This window comes from Aulonocara sp. 'chitande type north' Nkhata Bay, linkage group LG9 (assembly GCF_057382095.1).
Source record: "Aulonocara sp. 'chitande type north' Nkhata Bay isolate Kocher_YH1m ecotype deep benthic linkage group LG9, A_spYH_male_GT1.1, whole genome shotgun sequence".
In the NCBI taxonomy this organism is placed as follows: domain Eukaryota; kingdom Metazoa; phylum Chordata; class Actinopteri; order Cichliformes; family Cichlidae; genus Aulonocara; species Aulonocara sp. 'chitande type north' Nkhata Bay.
Genome location: NC_141352.1, coordinates 12,115,491 through 12,135,322, shown reverse-complemented (window position 1 = coordinate 12,135,322; position 19,832 = coordinate 12,115,491). Strand labels below are relative to the sequence as shown.

At 41.6% G+C, this 19,832-nt stretch overlaps 1 protein-coding gene across 4 annotated transcripts in view; it reads left to right on the top strand.

The window, feature by feature from the left end:
* LOC147321739 (uncharacterized) overlaps window positions 1-19,832 on the top strand; it is a 32,814-nt gene that overhangs the window by 7,807 nt on the left and 5,175 nt on the right. The window contains exons 5-6 of one of the 4 annotated variants that reach the window (XM_086305773.1): window positions 632-1,201; window positions 1,757-3,091. The exons of 2 other annotated variants lie outside the window; for them this stretch is intronic. In XM_086305773.1, coding sequence (XP_086161899.1) covers window positions 632-1,201; window positions 1,757-1,972 — 786 coding nt within the window. In that variant the 3' untranslated portion in view covers window positions 1,973-3,091. Of the gene's footprint in view, window positions 1-631; window positions 1,202-1,753; window positions 3,092-19,832 lie in introns of those variants that run through there. One more of the 4 variants, XM_086305772.1, reaches the window with a different exon arrangement.

The following is a 19,832-nucleotide window of genomic DNA, read 5'->3' as shown; positions in this document are numbered from 1 at the left end:
AAGTTAGCTCTCTTTCTTTTCTCTCCCTGTGATGTACAGCAGCTGGACCTTTAGCCAGCAACACACTGTGAGACAAACTGCACACAAACAGTTTGTGTGTTTGCTGATGTTTGTTGATAGAAACGCTGCATTTGAAATTACCTGTTTGTTCAGGTGCTGTGCAAAAAAGAAGGAAGAACAACGTCTCACTTTAACTCCTGACTATGACTCACAGTTTTGCCTCTTTCATCTCTTTTTATGTTTCATACCCTGGTGATTAGTACACGATCAGGATTGTCTTTCATGTGTTAATTTTCAGGCTCAAATCAGTTTGAGTTTGAAACCAAAAGTAAAAAGTCTATTTTGAAAATATAATGAGTAGAAAGTCTTTTTTTCTGTGGGGAGTAAAAGTAAGGAAAATAAGGAAAAGATTATTTTAGAGTGTTTGAACAGTCATGAATTATTTTTAACACCAGGTTGGATGTAATGTGTTAGAACTACCAGCAGGTGGGGATAAGATGCCTTTAAGGTGTTTGGTGCCACACTCCACCTTCAGGTTTAAAACTAGTGTTAATGGAGGGAGTTTGAAGGTTGAGTTTGTTCCACGACTGCATTTCACTCACTGCCTCTGTTTGTATCTCTGTCACTGCAGGACCAACATGGAGCGAGAAGTCAGCGCTCTCAGGAGGCCGACAAACCTCACAGAAGAAAGAGAGAGAAAACATACACCTGTGATGAGTGTGGGAAGGGTTTTATTTCCAAGTGTCACCTGAAACATCATCAGGTCATCCACACTGGAGAGAGACCGTTCAGCTGTGACTTGTGTGGAAAGTCTTTTTCCAGGAAGGATTCCCTAAAAAACCACCAACTCATCCACAGTGGAGTTAAAGCGTACACCTGTGATCAGTGTGGAAGAGCTTTTGCTCAAAGTGGCCACTTACAGAGTCATCTAGTTACCCACTCTGGAATTAAGGCATACAGCTGTGACATCTGTGGGAAAACCTTCAGCCGGTTAGGGAACCGAAATACACACCTACGCATTCACACCAGACATGATGTGTACTGCTGTGATCAATGTGGCAAACAGTTTATAACCAACAAACAGTTCCAACGCCACATGTTTACCCACACTGAGGAGAGACCTTATAAAGCTCCACATTACCCGAGAGTACACCAACAGATCCACACCAGAAAGAGACTCTCCAAGTGCAGTTACTGTGAGGTATGTATTTATATTTTTAACTTGTCATTTTAGCCTGACTGTTTGGAACAATTATGCTCATTAAACTGTCTCAGCTAGGGGTGGGTTTTGATAATCAATTTACTGATTAAAATCAATTCTGGCTTGGATAACGTGACATCAATTCATTAAAATTCTGAATCGATTTTTTTAATATAATTTTATTTTGCTCAACATGCCCGAATCTCAGGTGAAACCTCACAAAATTTTGACAACCACCAAACAGTAAATGAGAGCAGGTACACGGATTCTGCACAAAGACGTAAACACAAAGCGCCAACCCGCAGATCAGAATCAGTGAGATGTCGCCTTTCTCACCCGACAGCACGGACACGGTCGGGGCTGAAGGCTTGCAGCTCACTGATTCTGATGTTTCGTCAATTCTACTACATGAAAAAGCAGCTCTGAGTGATTATTCAGATTTTCATTTCAGTTATGATTTTTGTTTGTTTTTTATTTGCTCTTTATTTCAGGCGATGTTCAGGATAAAAGTGTTGAAGGACTGACTTACACTGTCTTTGTGTCTTTGTTTAGAAGCAGAGCGACACAGATGGATCCAGTTCTCAACCCTGTCATCACTGTGGTGGTGGGAAAGACTTTCGTTGTGACCTTTGTGGAAAAAATTGCAGTCAAGTCAAGTCAAGTAGTCAAGTATTTATTTATTGTCATTGTCAAAGAACAATGAAATTGCGTTTGGGGCTTCCGTACACCCGTAAAAAAAACAAAAAACAAAAAACAAAAAAAACCCCTTAACCCTTTAGAGCCGATCGGAGCGGGAACGCTCTGTTATGCGTAACTATTTTTAAATCCCTGTAGCACTGCAACCACGTAAGCTAGCGCAAAATTTTTTTTTGCATATGAAACCGGAGGAGTTGTACTTACATATTGTGCCATCAGCTTGTCCTCGGTCACGGTTTCCTTCCACATAAAGCTTAGCAAAAACTGCATAAAAAGCGCTTGCAGGAACAAAAACATAATATTCCAGAAACACGCTTTGCCGGTCCGATCAGCTGTTCAAAACACTTCCTACGTTGGAATAGACGTCAGCGCGAACTTTTGCATTTCCGCCATTACCTGGCCGAAACCGGAAGTGACGTCATTTTCGCGGAAATGTAGTCTTTTTTGCGATCAGGGCCTCAGGGCCTATACTGCTCTTTTTAAAAGTTATCTTTGACTTTATGACTTTCTGTGTCGTTTCTGGGATGCTTAGGACTCATATTGCTCTGCTGGAAATAGTTTATTTTGATGCATATGCTGCTTTTTTGCAAATTTGCACTATAATATTTATTTTCGTTTTTCCTGCAGTGTATAAAAATTGGTGTATTTCAAAAATAAAACTATGAAGACACTCAAAATAAATTTCCTGTGGTGGGAAACTATTTTGTGCAACTTTTTTGTATTTACAGTTTTGAGGGATAAGCCTCTTAAATTTCTCTAACTACAAATATATGTTAAAAAATCAAAAACGATTTTCAATTTTTTTGTAGTTTATTGCACTTTTTTTTGCAATTTATGTAATTACTATGCACTTAATGAATACATATTATTAAAATCTGGGCTATAATGGTTGTATTGATATATAGCAACTTGAAATGCTCCCAAAAATGGCTCCACAGCATGTAAAAATATAATATAAGCTCTGGCGGACTTGGTTCTATGGTAGGTCTTAAAGGGTTAAAACCCAAGTGTAAATATTTAACCCAGTGTAACTTCAGTGCAATGAGACAATCCTTAGCAACAACATGAGAACAAGACAGGTAATGTTCATAGGACATTCAGACAAAGAACTGAGAAACATGACAAAATGCAACAATGCAACCCGTTCAATATTATTGTACTGTGAGATATGATGGTTGTCTATTTAAGAAAGAAGGGGGGGGGGAAAGAGAGAATAAAGATATAATGCACCAATGCAAACCAGTTCAGTGCTATTAAGAAGTTGGATATGGTTATTGTCTGTGAGAGGGGGGCAGAGAGGGGAGGGGGGCAGAATTCAGGAGCCTCACAGCCTGTGGATACAGGCTGTTGGCCAGTCTGGATGTTCTGGCCTGTATAGACCTGTACCTTCTCCCTGAGGGCAGCAGATGGAAAAGGTGGCGCGCAGGGTGATGTTGGTCCCGCAGGATACTGTGCACCTTCAGACAGCGAGTGGGGAAGATATTACTAATCTCTGGCAGAATTGTTCCAATAATTCTGCCAGCTTCTTTCACCACCCGCTGGAGTGCTTGCTGGTTGGCCTTGGTGCAGCTGGGGAGCCACACTAGAAATCCATGCGTCAGGACGCTGCTGATGGCACAGTTGTAGAAGTTCAACATCAGAGATCTGGGAATGTGTGCGCTCCGTAGTCTCCTCAGGTAGTAGAGGCGCTGTTGGGCCTTCCGTGCAACTAAGGTGATATGGTTGCCCCAGGACAGGTCCTCGGTCACAGTTACCCCCAAGAATTTAAAACTGCTCACCCTCTCCACCGCCTCACTGCCAATGAAGAGAGGCAGATGGTTGTTATGACCCTTCCTCCGGAAATCTACAATGATCTCCTTGGTCTTTTTGGTGTTTAAGACCAAGTTATTGTCGTGGCACCATGACTCTAGTTGTTGCACCTCTGTCCTGTAGTTTGTCTCATCGTTGTTGGATATAAGTCCGAGCACTGTGGTGTCATCGGCAAACTTAACAATGAGATTGGACGCGCAGGAGGAAATACAGTCATGGGTGAAGAGGGTGTATAGCAGAGGGCTCAGAACACACCCCTGAGGGGCACCAATACACCTTAAAAAGACATCAACGTAGACACACTGGAGAAGAACTGAAATACTGCAAAGAATGTGGGAGAAGCTTCACCACATCAAGTGGATTAAAACGACATGAACTCATTCACAGTGGGACAAAAAAGCACATCTGTGATCAGTGTGGGTCATCTTTCATTACTGCAAGTGGGCTTAAAACACACAAGTCCACACAGGAGAGAAACCATACAAGTGCAGATACTGTGACAAAAGCTTCTCACAATCAGCTAATCGTAACTATCATGAACATACACACATGGAAGGAAACTACAGCTGTGACCAGTGTGACAAGAGCTTCAGGAATCTCAGTTCATACTCCGAACACAAACGATCCCACGTTACTAAAAAACTGTTTCACTGTTACCAATGTGCCCAAACATTCACCTCATTGTCTGCTCTGTGCAAACATCAGCGTGATCACTCAGGGCTGAAATCACTTCCATCACTGGATCACAGTGAATCTAAAGAGACAGAAAGATCCTCTGGTTTCAGTGTCAGACTCAAAACCCTTGAGATCAGACTCCACAGAGTTCAGAGTGAATCTCCTGTAAAGATCTGATGAGGCAACTATGAATGAAAATGGTTCTCTAGTCTCATTTTAATGTTTCTAAACTGTTCTGCTTCAGTGTTCATGTCGAGTGGTTCGCTTTGTTCCAGCAGTTGGATGAAGAAGTTTGAGCTGTGATTTCATTTCCTGTATTTCAGAGTAAAGGCTGAAGTGACAAATGGAAACATGTTTACAGTCACAGTCAGATGAACTGTTTTCAGTGGCACAGATGGAGGTTTATCAGAGGAGGAGACTTGGCTGCTCTCCACTCACACTGAACAGGGTTCCTGCAGCTTATTTAAAATCTGACCTGAAAGTTATGAAAAATTTCCTTGTAACACTGAGTTACAGTAGGGGGCTGCTCCGTAATCCAGTTCAATAACACATCTCCTGACATTAAACATAAGCTTATTTAATAATGTGGATCTCTTTTGTCCAGATTTTTATTCAGAGGCAGCAACTGTGGTAAGAATTGACCCGGATCTTTACAGATCTTACAGTTTAGTATCAAGTTCATTTCCTTGTTGATGCAGAGCCAGAATTTAGATATTTTTAGACAATTCCATAAAAGACGCATGTAAGTTCCATCTGCTGTTTTACATTTGAGAAAAAAGTTTGAAAGATCTTTAAAATCTTTTATTTTTTCTTAAACTTGCTGTAGGTATTAAAACTTATGATTTTGTGTTTAAGATGTCGAAACAATTAATTTTGGGAATTCATTTTTTTAAAGTTGTGGTTTCATTTGCTCAGAGTTCATCAACGTTTTTCTGATACAAGGTGGGATGGATCCATGCTTTTATGCTGTTTAAGACAAATTCTGAAAGCCGAACGTTGCAGAGATTGAGACCCATTAGACCAGGCAGCATTTTTCAATCTTCTATTGTCCTGAGCTGTGGCCTCAGTTTCACTGGAAGTTTAACCCAAGTACGGTGTTCAGCTGTGGACTGGTCCGTGGACCCGCCTGTCCTCCAGGAACACAGGTACACATCCTGGACAGGGAGGAACGCCTGTTTGAGACCAGAGTCAAGGAGACCATTTACATGACAAGGGAAAGACTCTGAATCAAGGAGGGGGCCTAAGGGGACTTTTATTTCCTTTGCAACATCCATTTAAATTTCCATTTAAACACAGACAACAAGTAACTGGACTAAGCACAGTAGGAAATGGTTTTCCCCTTCTCATCAGCAACACCTGGACAGAATTACCCTTGACCTTAAATAACCCTGTACCTACCTCTGCCATAACCAGTACATAAAATGAAATACAACCCTCTAGTGGTGATAAGGACAGGGAAATAAGAAAAATGGCTGAGGCAGAGGACATAGGCTGTGTCCCAATTAAGAGACTGCACGCTTGAAGTACGCATTTTAAGTGCGGTTATGTCACCGCCACGCGACGACGGCTGTCCCAATTTGAAGTGTACTTCAAATGCATACTCCAAATGCGCCGTCGATTTCCCCAAATATCAAGCGTGGTCCGGTGCACGCTTCGTGGTCCCATATATCCCACAATTCATAGCGCGGCGGTGGGTGTGGAGAAGTGTGCCGCAAAATACGGCAGAAGGGAGTGGCCGAAGAGGTTTCTTATTTATTTCCAAACTTTATTGAAATCATAAAGCAAACAGTCAGGCATTCCAGTTCAGTTTGTACAGTAGACATACAAGGCAAATAAGAGTAACAATATACAGTACAATGAAATAAGAAGGATAAATAAATAAAGGATAGAAAAGAAAAAAAGGGGGGAATATGTGACAGACTTCATAACAACTTTGTACTTGAAAGTTGTGACAGCTCATTCGTTAAACATTTCTGAATGAATTTCAATCAGTGATAAACCTTTTTTATTGGAAGTTAATTTAAGAGAGTTTAAGTAATATTCAATTTCAATCAAAAACAAATTAAATGATGGGGTTGAGTTTTGAAATTTACATTTATGTATGTGGAATTTCTCTAATAAGATGGAGCGGCCGAAGAGTGAACTGTCAAAAGTACTGAATATGACGTCACTTATTTATGTGCGAATGTTTAATAAGTAAAGTCAGTCATATATCCACAAACACAACAAGCTGAAAGTCAGTGATTATATATACACACATATATATACACTGAACAAAAATATAAACGCAACACTTTTGTTTTTGCTCCCATTCCCCATAGGATGGACGTAGAGACCTAAAATTCATCCCAGATACACAATATAACCATCCCTCCCAAACAGTGGTCACAAATCAGTCCAAATGTGTTGTAGTGGGCACATCTGCTATATTGAGATAATCCATCCCACCTCACAGGTGTGCCACATCAGGATGCTGATCTGACATCATGAGTAGTGCACAGGTGTACCTCAGACTGCCCACAACAAAAGGCCACCCTGGAATGTGCAGTTTTGTCTCACAGCAAAATGCCACAGATGCCACAAGCAATGAGGGAGCGTGCAATTGGCATGCTGACAGCAGGAATGTCAACCAGATCTGTCGCCCGTGCATTGAATGTTCATTTCTCAACCATAAGCCGTCTCCACAGGCGTTTCAGAGAATATGGCAGCACATCCAACCGGCCTCACAACCGCAGACCTCATGTAACCACACCAGCCCAGGACCTCCACATCCAGCAGGTTCACCTCCAAGATCGTCTGAGACCAGCCACCCAGACAGCTGCTGGAACAATTGGTTTGCACAACCAAACAATTTCTGCACAAACTGTCAGAAACCGTCTCAGGGACGCTCAACTGCATGCCCGTCGTCCTCATCGGGGTCTTGACCTGACTCCAGCTCGTCGCCGTAACAGACTTTTATGGGCAAATGCTCACATTCGATGGCGTCTGGCACGTTGGAGAGGTGTGCGCTTCACGGATGAATCATGGTTCACATTGTTCAGGGCAGATGGCAGCTGAGAATGTCCCAGTTCTTGCATGGCCAGCATACTCACCGGACATGTCACCCATTGAGCATGTTCGGGATGTGCTTGACCGGCGTATACGACAGCGTGTACCAGTTCCCACGAATATCCAACAACCTCGCACAGCCATTGAAGTGGAGCGGACCAACATTCCACAGGCCACAATTGACAATCTGATAGACTCCATGCGACGATGTGTTGCACTGCATGAGGCAAATGGTGGTCACACCAGATACTGACCGGTTCTGGGTCCCCAGACCCCCAATAGCGCAAAAAACTGCACATTCCAGGGTGGCCTTTTGTTGTGGGCAGTCTGAGGTACACCTGTGCACTACTCATGATGTCAGATCAGCATCCTGATGTGGCACACCTGTGAGGTGGGATGGATTATCTCAATATAGCAGATGTGCCCACTACCACACATTTGGACTGATTTGTGACCACTGTTTGGGAGGGATGGTTATATTGTGTATCTAGAATGAATTTTAGGTCTCTACGTCCATCCCATGGGGAATGGGAGCAAAAACAAAAGTGTTGCGTTTATATTTTTGTTCAGTGTATATATATATATATATATATATATATATATATATATATACCGTATTTTCACGACCATAAGACGCACTGTGCTAAAAGGCGCAGTCTCAGTTATGTGTGCCGTTACTGTATTTAACACACACATAAGGCGCACTGGATCATAGGGCGCATACAAGTACCGTATGCGTATTTAAAAATAAAGCGGGAGCAAACCTGAGTTCGGTACTCACATTTTTATTACCAGTAATCATCATCATCAACAACACACAAGCATACAAGTGTGCGTATTTAAAAATAAAGCAGGAGCAAAACAAAGTTTGGTACTCACATTTTTATCATCAATCAAACCCATCGAAGTCCTCATCCTCTGTGTCTGAATTGAACAGCTGCGCTAAATCTCCATCAAACATGCCAGGTTCACTTTCTTCACTGTCAGAGTCACTTTCCGTGCCGTGCGGCTCCTCGGAAATGATGCCGGCTTTTGCGAAAGCTCGAACAACAGTGCCAGCAGACATGTTAGCCCAAGCATCTACAATCCATTCGCAAATTGTGGCGTAACTCGCCCGGCGCTGCCTTCCACTCTTTGTGCCAAGCACAACAGTAAAAGAAGACTTTTCATACCCCGTTGTGCGTATCGCTACCGTGCTGGTCCCCTTCTCCACAGTGTGACTCACTGGGATGTCAAAAGTGAGCGGGACCTCGTCCATGTTAGTGATGTGGCTGGGCTGGATGTGTTTGCTGCAATAGGAGCGGAAGATGGCCAGCTTTTCCTTATAATCCGCTGGAAGTTGCTGCGCTACCGTAGTCCTGGTCCGGATGGAAAAATGGCACCATTTCATAAAAAGTGAAAGTGAAACTGCTTTTAGCTGAATGGTGACCGTCGAAACGCTTCTCCCGCTCGTTCTTTGCTCGATGATCCACCGCTCGAGTCTTTCCTCCAACTCGGCCACACTTCACCCTTTAGCGTTCTCATGGTGTTCTCTACTACGTCCTCATTACAACACACAGGGCGCACTGCGCTATAGGGTGCGCCGTACTTTTTGAAGAAAATCTAAGACTTTTAAGTGCGCCTTATGGTCGTGAAAATACGGTACATATATATACATACACATATATATACATACATACATACATACATACAGTGGGGCAAAAAAGTATTTAGTCAGCCACCGATTGTGCAAGTTCCCCCACCTAAAATGATGACAGAGGTCAGTAATTTGCACCAGAGGTACACTTCAACTGTGAGAGACAGAATGTGAAAAAAAAAAATCCATGAATCCACATGGTAGGATTTGTAAAGAATTTATTCGTAAATCAGGGTGGAAAATAAGTATTTGGTCAATAACAAAAATACAACCCAATACTTTGTAACATAACCTTTGTTGGCAATAACAGAGGTCAAACGTTTACTATAGGTCTTTACCAGGTTTGCACACACAGTAGCTGGTATTTTGGCCCATTCCTCCATGCAGATTTTCTCGAGAGCAGTGATGTTTGCAACACGGACTTTCAACTCCCGCCACAGATTTTCTATGGGGTTGAGGTCTGGAGACTGGCTAGGCCACTCCAGGACTTTCAAATGCTTCTTACGGAGCCACTCCTTTGTTGCCCGGGCGGTGTGTTTTGGATCATTGTCATGTTGGAAGACCCAGCCTCGTTTCATCTTCAAAGTTCTCACTGATGGAAGGAGGTTTTGGCTCAAAATCTCACGATACACGGCCCCATTCATTCTGTCCTTAACACGGATCAGTCGTCCTGTCCCCTTGGCAGAAAAACAGCCCCATAGCATGATGTTTCCACCCCCATGCTTCACAGTAGGTATGGTGTTCTTGGGATACAACTCAGTATTCATCTTCCTCCAAACACGACGAGTTGAGTTTATACCAAAAAGTTCTACTTTGGTTTCATCTGACCACATGACATTCTCCCAATCCTCTGCTGTATCATCCATGTGCTCTCTGGCAAACTTCAGACGGGCCTGGACATGCACTGGCTTCAGCAGCGGAACACGTCTGGCACTGCGGGATTTGATTCCCTGCCGTTGTAGTGTGTTACTGATGGTGACCTTTCTTACTTTGGTCCCAGCTCTCTGCAGGTCATTCACCAGGTCCCCCCGTGTGGTTCTGGGATCTTTGCTCACCGTTCTCATGATCATTTTGACCCCACGGGATGAGATCTTGCGTGGAGCCCCAGATCGAGGGAGATTATCAGTGGTCTTGTATGTCTTCCATTTTCTGATGATTGCTCCCACAGTTGATTTTTTCACACCAAGCTGCTTGCCTATTGTAGATTCACTCTTCCCAGTCTGGTGCAGGTCTACAATACTTTTCCTGGTGTCCTTCGAAAGCTCTTTGGTCTTGGCCATGGCGGAGTTTGGAGTCTGACTGTTTGAGGCTGTGGACAGGTGTCTTTTATACAGATGATGAGTTCAAACAGGTGCCATTCATACAGGTAACGAGTGGGGGACAGAAAAGCTTCTTACAGAAGATGTTACAGGTCTGTGAGAGCCAGAGATTTTCCTTGTTTGAGGTGACCAAATACTTATTTTCCACCCTAATTTACAAATAAATTCTTTACAAATCCTACAATGTGGATTCATGGAATTTTTTTTCACATTCTGTCTCTCACAGTTGAAGTGTACCTCTGGTGCAAATTACTGACCTCTGTCATCATTTTAAGTGGGGGAACTTGCACAATCGGTGGCTGACTAAATACTTTTTTGCCCCACTGTATTATGTGGTAAGCCTTGTATGACTGCAGACGAGTCAGAACACTTACAATCTTTGTAACACCAGCTAGATAAGGTGTAGTTGATTAAGGCTAAAGGAGCATATATAAGGTCTAAAGCCAAGTGGATTGAGCATGGGGGAAAAAATAAATTTTATTTCTATAGTCTAGAGATGAAAGAGTTGTTATTTAATGGCTTTTTGGATTGTTTAAAAAATGAAGAACTATCCCCAACAATGAAAACAGGATTAATAACCTTATTGCCCAAACCAAACAAAAATTTACAAGTGCTACACAATTGGAGACCCATAACACTTTTATGTAATGATTACAAATTATTAGCCTTAGTATATGCAAATAGGATTAAGAGCATCTTAAACAAATTAATTGATGAGTGCCAATCAGCGTTTATTAAAGGAAGGCAGATTCATAATAGCATAAGATTAATATTAGATATGATTGACTACCGATCCGTTATTAATTCAGAAAGTTTAATATTATTTATTGACTGTTTTTTTTAAAGCATTTGATTCAATAGACCATAATTTTTAATTTAGATCTTTAGAACTTTTTGGATTTGGAAACAAATTTTGCAAAGTGATCAAACTGTTCTACAAGCAGATTTATAGTTATGTTTCGCTCAATCCAGGCATAACACCTAGGATAGACGTATTCCGTGGAATTCGACGGGGTTGCCCAATTTCTCCAAAATTATTTATTCTTTGCACTCAATTAATGGCCTACCTCATTGTGAACCATTCAGACATCGAAGGAATAAATATTTTTGATATTGAACTTGTTAGAGGATTTTTAAGTTTTATTGTCATGAAATGCAACTGAGTTGTACTGATAAGTGTTTACTATTTCTGCTTATGCAAACGTCTTTCTATCATGAACTCTCTGAACAGTCACATCACAACACCACAATGAGTTGTGAAAACAAGCTGTTATTGTTAGATTAAGTTCCAGAAACTGAATGTAATTAAAAAAATTTCTAAAGCTTCAGGCTTGTGTCTGAATCTAAAGAAGTGTGAACTTTTGCCACTTTATGATTGTTTGGAAAATAGCATGAGGACGATTCCAGTGAAACATAAAGTCAAATATCTAGGCATTTATTTAAACAAAGACATCAACACTAGAGAATCAAAAAACCTAAAAGACAAAATTGATGGTATGTCCAAAACGCTAAATCATTGGTTAACAAGAGATATTACAATTTTTTCTTTTTTTTTCTTTTTTTTGTCCCATTTGGATCTTTAGCCATCAGAATTGTTGTCTTAAGGCCAAGAAAGATGCCAAGCGGATTTATTTTACCAAGTGGATCATCATGGCCTTGCCATATTGGTCCATTTGATTGACCTTTATTATAATTATGTATTTATTTTATTTTCGGTTGCTACAAACAGGACAGGCATGACTGGGGGATAGGACAGGGAGAAAGAGTGAAAGAAAGAGAGGGAGAGAAAGAAAACCAAAGGGGAGAAGAGACGGTGAGAAAGGGGGAAGAAAGAAAGAAAAACAAGCCAGAGGCCCCAGAGTACGAGGACCCGAGGAGGACCACCAAAAGGGGGGGGGAACCGTGCCACCCTCCTGGGAAGAGCCGAGTAGAGTCCCAAACGAGAGGTCACCCAGCAGCTACGGAGCAGAGGCCAGAGGGGGTTGCAGTGGCGTGCCCGCGAGCTCTGCCGGCAGCCAGCTGTGCCAGAGAGGACCGAGCTTCAGGCCCAGAGGCCAGAGGACTGAGGGCACCCCACCCCCCGGTAGGAGCCCAGCCGGGCCACAGGCGCCAGGCCCCGCCAATCGGCCACCAGGAGTGAGCCGGTACATACATGAGCGCCCAGCCCCAGTCGACAAGAATCACCAACACACCAACATCTGAGGGCATCATCCACCGGCAAGGAGTGTGGTGAGGGGAGATAGCCTCCGTCCTTTAGAGGGCCCGAGATGTACCCAGAGAGGTTGAGTCTAAGACCCAACCTGACATATAGACACAGACGAACAGGCGCACACGGACACAAACATGCATTCCTACCCCCATATACACAACCAAATACTCGGCACTCACCCAACGTGTAGACAGACACAAGTAGACACTGCACAGACAGTCACACTCCCCAAACATACTCTATATCCCAGGTCCAGGTGCCCCCAGAGGGGCAAGCCGCACCTAGACCCAGGAGATGTTACCCTTGTCTCTGGGGTGGAGGCAAGCGGACCACCTCCTTATCTGCAGTAGCAGGGAGGGCCCGCATCCCAGACCCCAATCTGACGGCCAGCACCTCCTCCCAGCCCCCCAGCCCTGATGGCTAACAGAAGCGGGGTGAGTGAAGACCCCAAAACCTCCCTACGCCCGCTCATATGTAGTGTTGCTGTGTGCTGTTCTAAAGTGCCTTTAAAACACAGGAGAGCACATCCCGGACCCACCCAGGGGCAGCCAGGCTACCAGGCCAGTAACCAACGTCCGCCAGCACAGACCCTGCCCCATCTCCGCTGTACGCAGCCACAAGAAAAACACCATCTAAGAGCCACCAGAGCCCCTAACCAGGTCATGGCCACATCCCCCGGGTTAGGCCCTCCAGGGAAAACGTCCCTAGGGACTCCCCAGACGTCCTAAGGCCGTCCCTACCCCCATATCAACTACAATAGCGAAGGCAGGACCAAACCATGACATCCCACCCCCACTAGGTGATGGAGCCCAAAGGGATTGATCAAATGTGATGGCAGAGGCTGTATCAAGACGAATGTGATCTATTAGAGGGTTTTTATATTGGTTACAATTAAGATTATTTTTATTTTTCCAGTTAATGAGGACCATTTTCTTTGCAATGCATAGGGCCGTAAAAACAACGTGTTTATTTCTGCAGTGACCTCATCCAAGTTGCCCAGCAAGCACACTAAAGGGGAGGCTGGAATGTTACATTTCAGACACTTTGATAAGTCTTCACATATCTCACGCCAAAACTTCTGAACTGGTGGACAGAACCAAAGAGCGTGGATGTAATTGTCCGGTGTATTTGCTGTGCAGTGTGAGCAGTTGTTGGAAGGCGTATAGCCCATCTTGAACATCCTATGACCAGTATAGTGCACTCTGTGTAATATTTTGTATTGTATTAATTGCAAACTGGGATTTCTGATCCATTGAAAGGTTTTTAAGCATATCTGAGACCAAAGATTTGGGTCTAAGCTGATTGATAAATCTGCTTCCCATTTTGCAATAGCAAGGGATATTGATTCATCTATTTTAGAAAGTGTTCTGTATATTTTAGACAATAATTTGGGGGGTTTTAGACTAAAAAAATTGTACCACACTTGGTGGTGTTTGTAATTCAGCTTCACTGGGATTAAATTTCTTTTTTACTATGGGTTTAATTTGTTGATAATCCAAAAATCGTTTCTTGTTGATCCCATATTTTGTCTGTCAAACGAAATAAAGTCTGTTCCTTCCAATATATGTTCCAAGTATTTAATTCCTTTGCAACTCCAATCTGGAAAGTTTATCATATTATTGTTTTGTAATATGTCCGGATTGTTCCAGATAGGTGTACGTTTGCATGGGATTAATGAAGACTCTGTCATTTTTAGAAACTCCCACCATGCTGTCAGAGAAGAGCTGATGCTGATGCTTTTGAAGCATTCATGTCGTTGGATGTTTGAGATTTCTAGGTTATTACAGTGTTCTACATCTATCCAAGGTTCATCTAAGAGGGTGTGTTTAAACCATCTAGAGATGAACTGAAGCCTGTTGGCTAAAAACTAGTGATTAAAGTTAGGCAGATCTAATCCTCCTTTATCCTTGGTCTTTTTCAGTGTTTTTAAGCTGATACGTGGGGGTTTATCTTTCCAAAGGAATTTAGAAATATACGAGTCTAGAGATCTGAACCAATCTTGTGATGGCTTATTTGGGATCATTGAAAATAAATAGTTTATTTTTGGCAAGACCATCATTTTTATAGCAGCGACCCTTCCCATGAGTAATATGGGTAAAGATTTCCATCTAGCCAGATTGCCTTCTACTGTCTTTAAAAGTGGGATGTGGTTTAATTTAGTTAATTCTGAAAGCTTAGGAGAGACATTAATACCTAAATATTTTATATTTCCAGATTGCAGTGGGGAAGGAGAGGAATTATGGAAGGAGCAATTAATCGGAAGAACTGTAGATTTTGACCAGTTAATTGAATAATCTGAGACACTTGAGGAAGAATTTATTAATGCAATTACCCCAGAGAGATTGGTTTGTGAATTTTGGAGAAAAAGTAACACATCAGCTGCATAAAGGCTGATTTTATGTTCTACATTCTTACATTTTCTGCCCTAAATTGTTGTAGCCTGTCTAATTGCTGCTGCTAGTGGCTCAATAAAAATAGCAAACAGTGAAGGGGAGAGTGGGCATCCCTGCCTGGTGCCCCTCAGGAGACAGAAGCTGGAGGATGTTTGGTCATTTGTTCTGACACAAGCTGTTGGGGAATTATATAATATTTTTAACCAGTTTATGAAAGAGGATCCAAACCCAAATTTGTGTAAAGTTGCAAATAGAAATTTCCAGTTAACTCTGTCAAATGCTTTTTCTGTATCTAAAGAAAATATTACGGTTTCAATGTTTTTACTGCATGAGTAGTCTATTAAATTAAGTAATCTACGTGTATTTGTTGATGAGTGCCTACCTTTTATAAAACCAGTTTGGTCAGGATGAATTAAAAGGGGGGTTATTTTCTCTAATCTTTTTGAGAGAGCTTTGCAGATTATTTTAAGGTCTACATTAATAAGGGATATTGGACGATAGCTTGAAGGAAATACAGGGTCTTTGCCTGGTTTTAGTAAGAGACTGATATTTGCAGAGTTCATATTTGGTGGTAGTCTACCATTTTCTTTGATTTCCTGCAACATCTTGTGAAAAACTGGTGCCAGAATCGTCCAGAATTCTTTGTAAAAATCTGTTGAAAAGCCGTCTGGACCTGGAGCCTTATTATTGGGCATACTTATCAGAGCTTCCTGGAGTTCACCTGGTGTCAGTGGCGAATCCAGTGCCATTGTTTGGGTGTCTAATAATTTTGGAAGAGTTATGTTGTCGAGAACTTGATCAATTTCATTTTTAGATGGGTTTATTTGTGGTGTATATAAAGTTTCATAGAAATCCCTAAAAAATTTGTTTATTTTTTTAAGATCATATATTGTATTCCCAGATAAATTTTTAACAGCACATATAATGTTTTTTTCTTTATTGATTTTTAACTGGTTAGCAAGAAATTGTCCGGATTTGTTACCGTGTTCATAATTTTGCAGGCGAAGTCTTTGTACTAAGAATTTAGTCTTTTTATTAATAATTTCATTTAATTCTAGTTTTGTCTTGCGTATTTTGTTTAATATTTTTATCATATAAAATTTATTTACAAACAACAGTTTAACATACAAGGCACCATCATTAATCCGATTATGTTACATCCTCGGTTGAGCATTATAGCAAAACAAACAAACAAACAAAACGAACAAAAAAAACCCCAAAACAACAACAATAAGCACAAAGTTAAAAGAGTTAGCACAAAAATAAAGAACAGTCATTGAAGGATTCGAACCAAAGGCAAAAACTAACGTGCAAAAAAAGGGCAGTCGTGATTATAAAATAGGGAGTTTTTTGTTTTTTTTAACATAGGTTAAACTCTTTAAATAAAACAACAAGTTTATGGGCTTTCTTGTTATTCACAAGTTTCAGCGATTTAGCCCAGAGTCTAAAGTCATTCAGCCATCTGTTTATACATGGTTTAGCTTTAAAGTATCTGCATTTGTGAATAAAAAATTTTCCCATTAACAAAATCGTCCTAATCAACAGGTCAAAATCTGCATTCTCAGCAAGTATTCCAAATTTTATTACTGTCACCGTCAAATGTGGTAACTGAATTCTCCTGGACTGTAGCCAGCTCCACATGTCAGTCCAGAAGGAGTGCACTGATTCACAGTTGAAAAACAAGTGATCCAGACTTTCAATATCATTTTCACAAAATGTGCAGGCGTTCACATCTAAATTAAATTTCCGTCTTAAGAATTCATTGGTTGGATAAACCTCATTAATGATTTTAAAGTGAACGGTACGAATCGGGTAGTGACAGTGACAACTCAGACGGAGCTACCGTTTCTTCCTAAGCGAGTAAAGTAGGGAATTTGGATGATAAAACAAACTAAACCACCGTTTGGATCGATATCTGCATCGATCTGCCCACCCTTGTCTCCTGGATCGTAGCCGAGATCAGCGTGAACCACGTGGGTCTCTGCTCCCTGATCTGTTTCCTGTGTTTGGAAAGAGTTGCAGCTTCATCGCGGAGTTTCTCTCGGTTTGTGGGCTCATCTAAAGGTAAGCACCGAGCTAACTTTACTGTGAGTTCAGTTCATGTTGAGTTTAGCTCCTGAATGAGGTCTTCTGCTGCTCTCCTCGGTGTCTGTTCACAGTTTATTGTGAACACGTTGAGAGAAGAGTGAGAGAGTGTTTGGAGAAAAACACCAACTAATCATTAGCTCAGCATGCTGGGAGAAGTTGGAGCAGAAAAGTCTTTTCATTGTCCCTGCAGCTGTTTTTCTGCCTGCACCAAACCTCTACAGCCTCATTTCTATTTGAAGTGATAACAGGAAATGGATGAGAGCGATCTGCTGCAGTATCAGGGTCACAATAAACTTTATTGTCCAGCTGCTGTGGATGAACACATGAGAGGAAGTGAACTCCTACAAAGTCTCATTTTAATGAGTGTGGCTGCTGTAAAGTGATGCACAGGAAGATGTTAACAAAAACTAATGAAACAGAGATGAAAGTAAACAGTGTTCATATTTGAAAGCACAGAGAATAAAAATATATTGTGGTGGTGTTAATTTCTCCCAATTCTTTCGATCTTTGGGCTGAAGGAAGGACAATACTCGGTGTATAAATGCTCAATCAACAATTACTTTATTACATACAGTTCAACACCTTTGAGCACAAACCATCCGGATGGGGAGACATGCATGCAGAGGGTCACAGCAAATCTCCAACTGGTGGAGGGTTACTCAAGCTCTTATAGCCTCTAGTGGCCCCCACCAAGTCGTAAAAGCCTAAACATTCACATTCTTTCTCTCTCTCAGTGAGTTATGACCTGTTTATCTGCTTCCAACAAGGGGTGAAGCTCCTGTGGAATGTGCTTTGTGCTCTCTGCACAAGGTATTCTCTTCTTAACTCAGCAGTATGAAATGTCATGAGACAGTGTAGCTCATTCACAGTAAATCAACAGTATAGGATAATACAAACCTATCTGATAAATCTAGTGATTCTCACATTCTTTTTAATTCAGCAGTATAATGCAAACTAGAACTACAGCTACATACTAATTATACTCTCTATAATAAGAAGTATGATGCTGCTTACAGCAGTATAATGATTCACTCATTTCGATTACAGGCATAGGATAACATATGATAGAATAATAATCTCACAGTGGTTAATGTGCAGCTCTTGGTGATTTGGGAGAATCATGTTTTTAATCATGTTGTGGATTGAATGTTGGGTTTTGTTTTATTTTGTCTACAGAAGTTTTTCCCACCTGTGATCATTCAGATTGATTTGTTGGGTTGACTTGAATCATGTGAAGGTTTAAAGCTGCACTTCCCCCAAAAAGAATAAAGTATAATCGTGAAGAATGTAAAAATGTCTTCCTGTGTCAAACACAGCTGCAGTCAAAGCAGGAAGGAAAGCACTGAAACCACTGATCAAAGCTCATTAATCAAAGACCGCTGATCAATGGCCATGAGTACCATTCACAGAGAGTGAGTCACTGCAATCACAGCATTTGATCAATGAGCTTTAATTAGTGGTTTTTGGGGAATGGTGGAGGTGGTGGGACTGGGGGGCTGAAGGTGTGGAAAGTGTGGGGTGGGGGAGTAACAGGTCTGTCCCTGTTTGTGGAAACCACAGGAGGAGCTGTTCAGGCTGTTGCTGGGTGTGAATTGTTGATGGAGTCTTTAAACTTGTAGTTGCTGTTTTCCAGACTGAAGCAGAGTCGTTAGCTGAAAACTGGTTTTAGAGGTTCATTCAGGACACCTTCTCAGGCTCTTACAGCCTTACCTGTATCATAACAAAGTGTATAAACCCCAATCCACCTTTAACACGGTCCTTCTCCCAAACCTTCAAATAGGACTTTCTGGCCCTGTCATAGTAAAGGGCTGCTTAGAATATTAGAGCCAATGTCACAAAGTTCCTCCTGAAGTATAAGTGAGTGAGAGAGTTTCCTCACTTTGCAGCACAACACGTCTCACAAGATTTCTACAAGCAACCAGAGTGAAATTTGTACTTTGTGTTGTCAGATGAACATATGAGACACTTTGACTCTTCAGTGCAGTGTGGAGCCTAACAAAGATCTGTTTTGTGTCCCAGCTGATCAGCAGGAGGAGAAGAGTCTGACGGAGCAGCAGAGGAACATTTTCAGCCATCTGGACTCAGCTGAGTCACTACAGAGGAAACAATGAGCTCAACACAGGAGGTGAGGAAAATATCACAGTTTCACCAAATAATCAGTCACGTCTAAAACTCTCATCCTCCCAACCTGTTATATGACTGTGTTGTATATTATGTTGTTTTTTAGAGACCACAGCACATGTTAAAATAAGGAAGGTTTATTCATCAAAATTATTAATATTCAAATGGACATTTGTCAGAGTTTTACCCCTGATACTGCTGGATAAACAGAAACTCACTCAGGAACGAGGTCACACAGAGCTCAAGTTTTCACTCGCGAGGGGGAAGCAGTTGTCTCCAACCCACTTCAACTTGCTTTTCCCCTGCAGGTTGTTTTTATTGGTTACACACATGAATATTCATAAAGCTTGTTGCTGTATTACCTATGAGAAACTACTATAACTGGTTACGAAGTGATTGTGCTGTGCAAACGTGATTATACATTGTGTGTGGTTATATGATGAGAGTGCAGCTCTCCCAGATTGTTGTTGGTAGAATCTGTTCTTCTCAAGGCTGCTTGTTCCCCTTATCAATGTCATGCACGTAGTCATATGCGTGGGTTACCTAGATAGCAAACAGAAGCATTCTAGCTTTCTAAATGGCATTGTGTAGCTTTTTAAAGGGCAACCTACAACACATACATTAAACCTAACAGTTT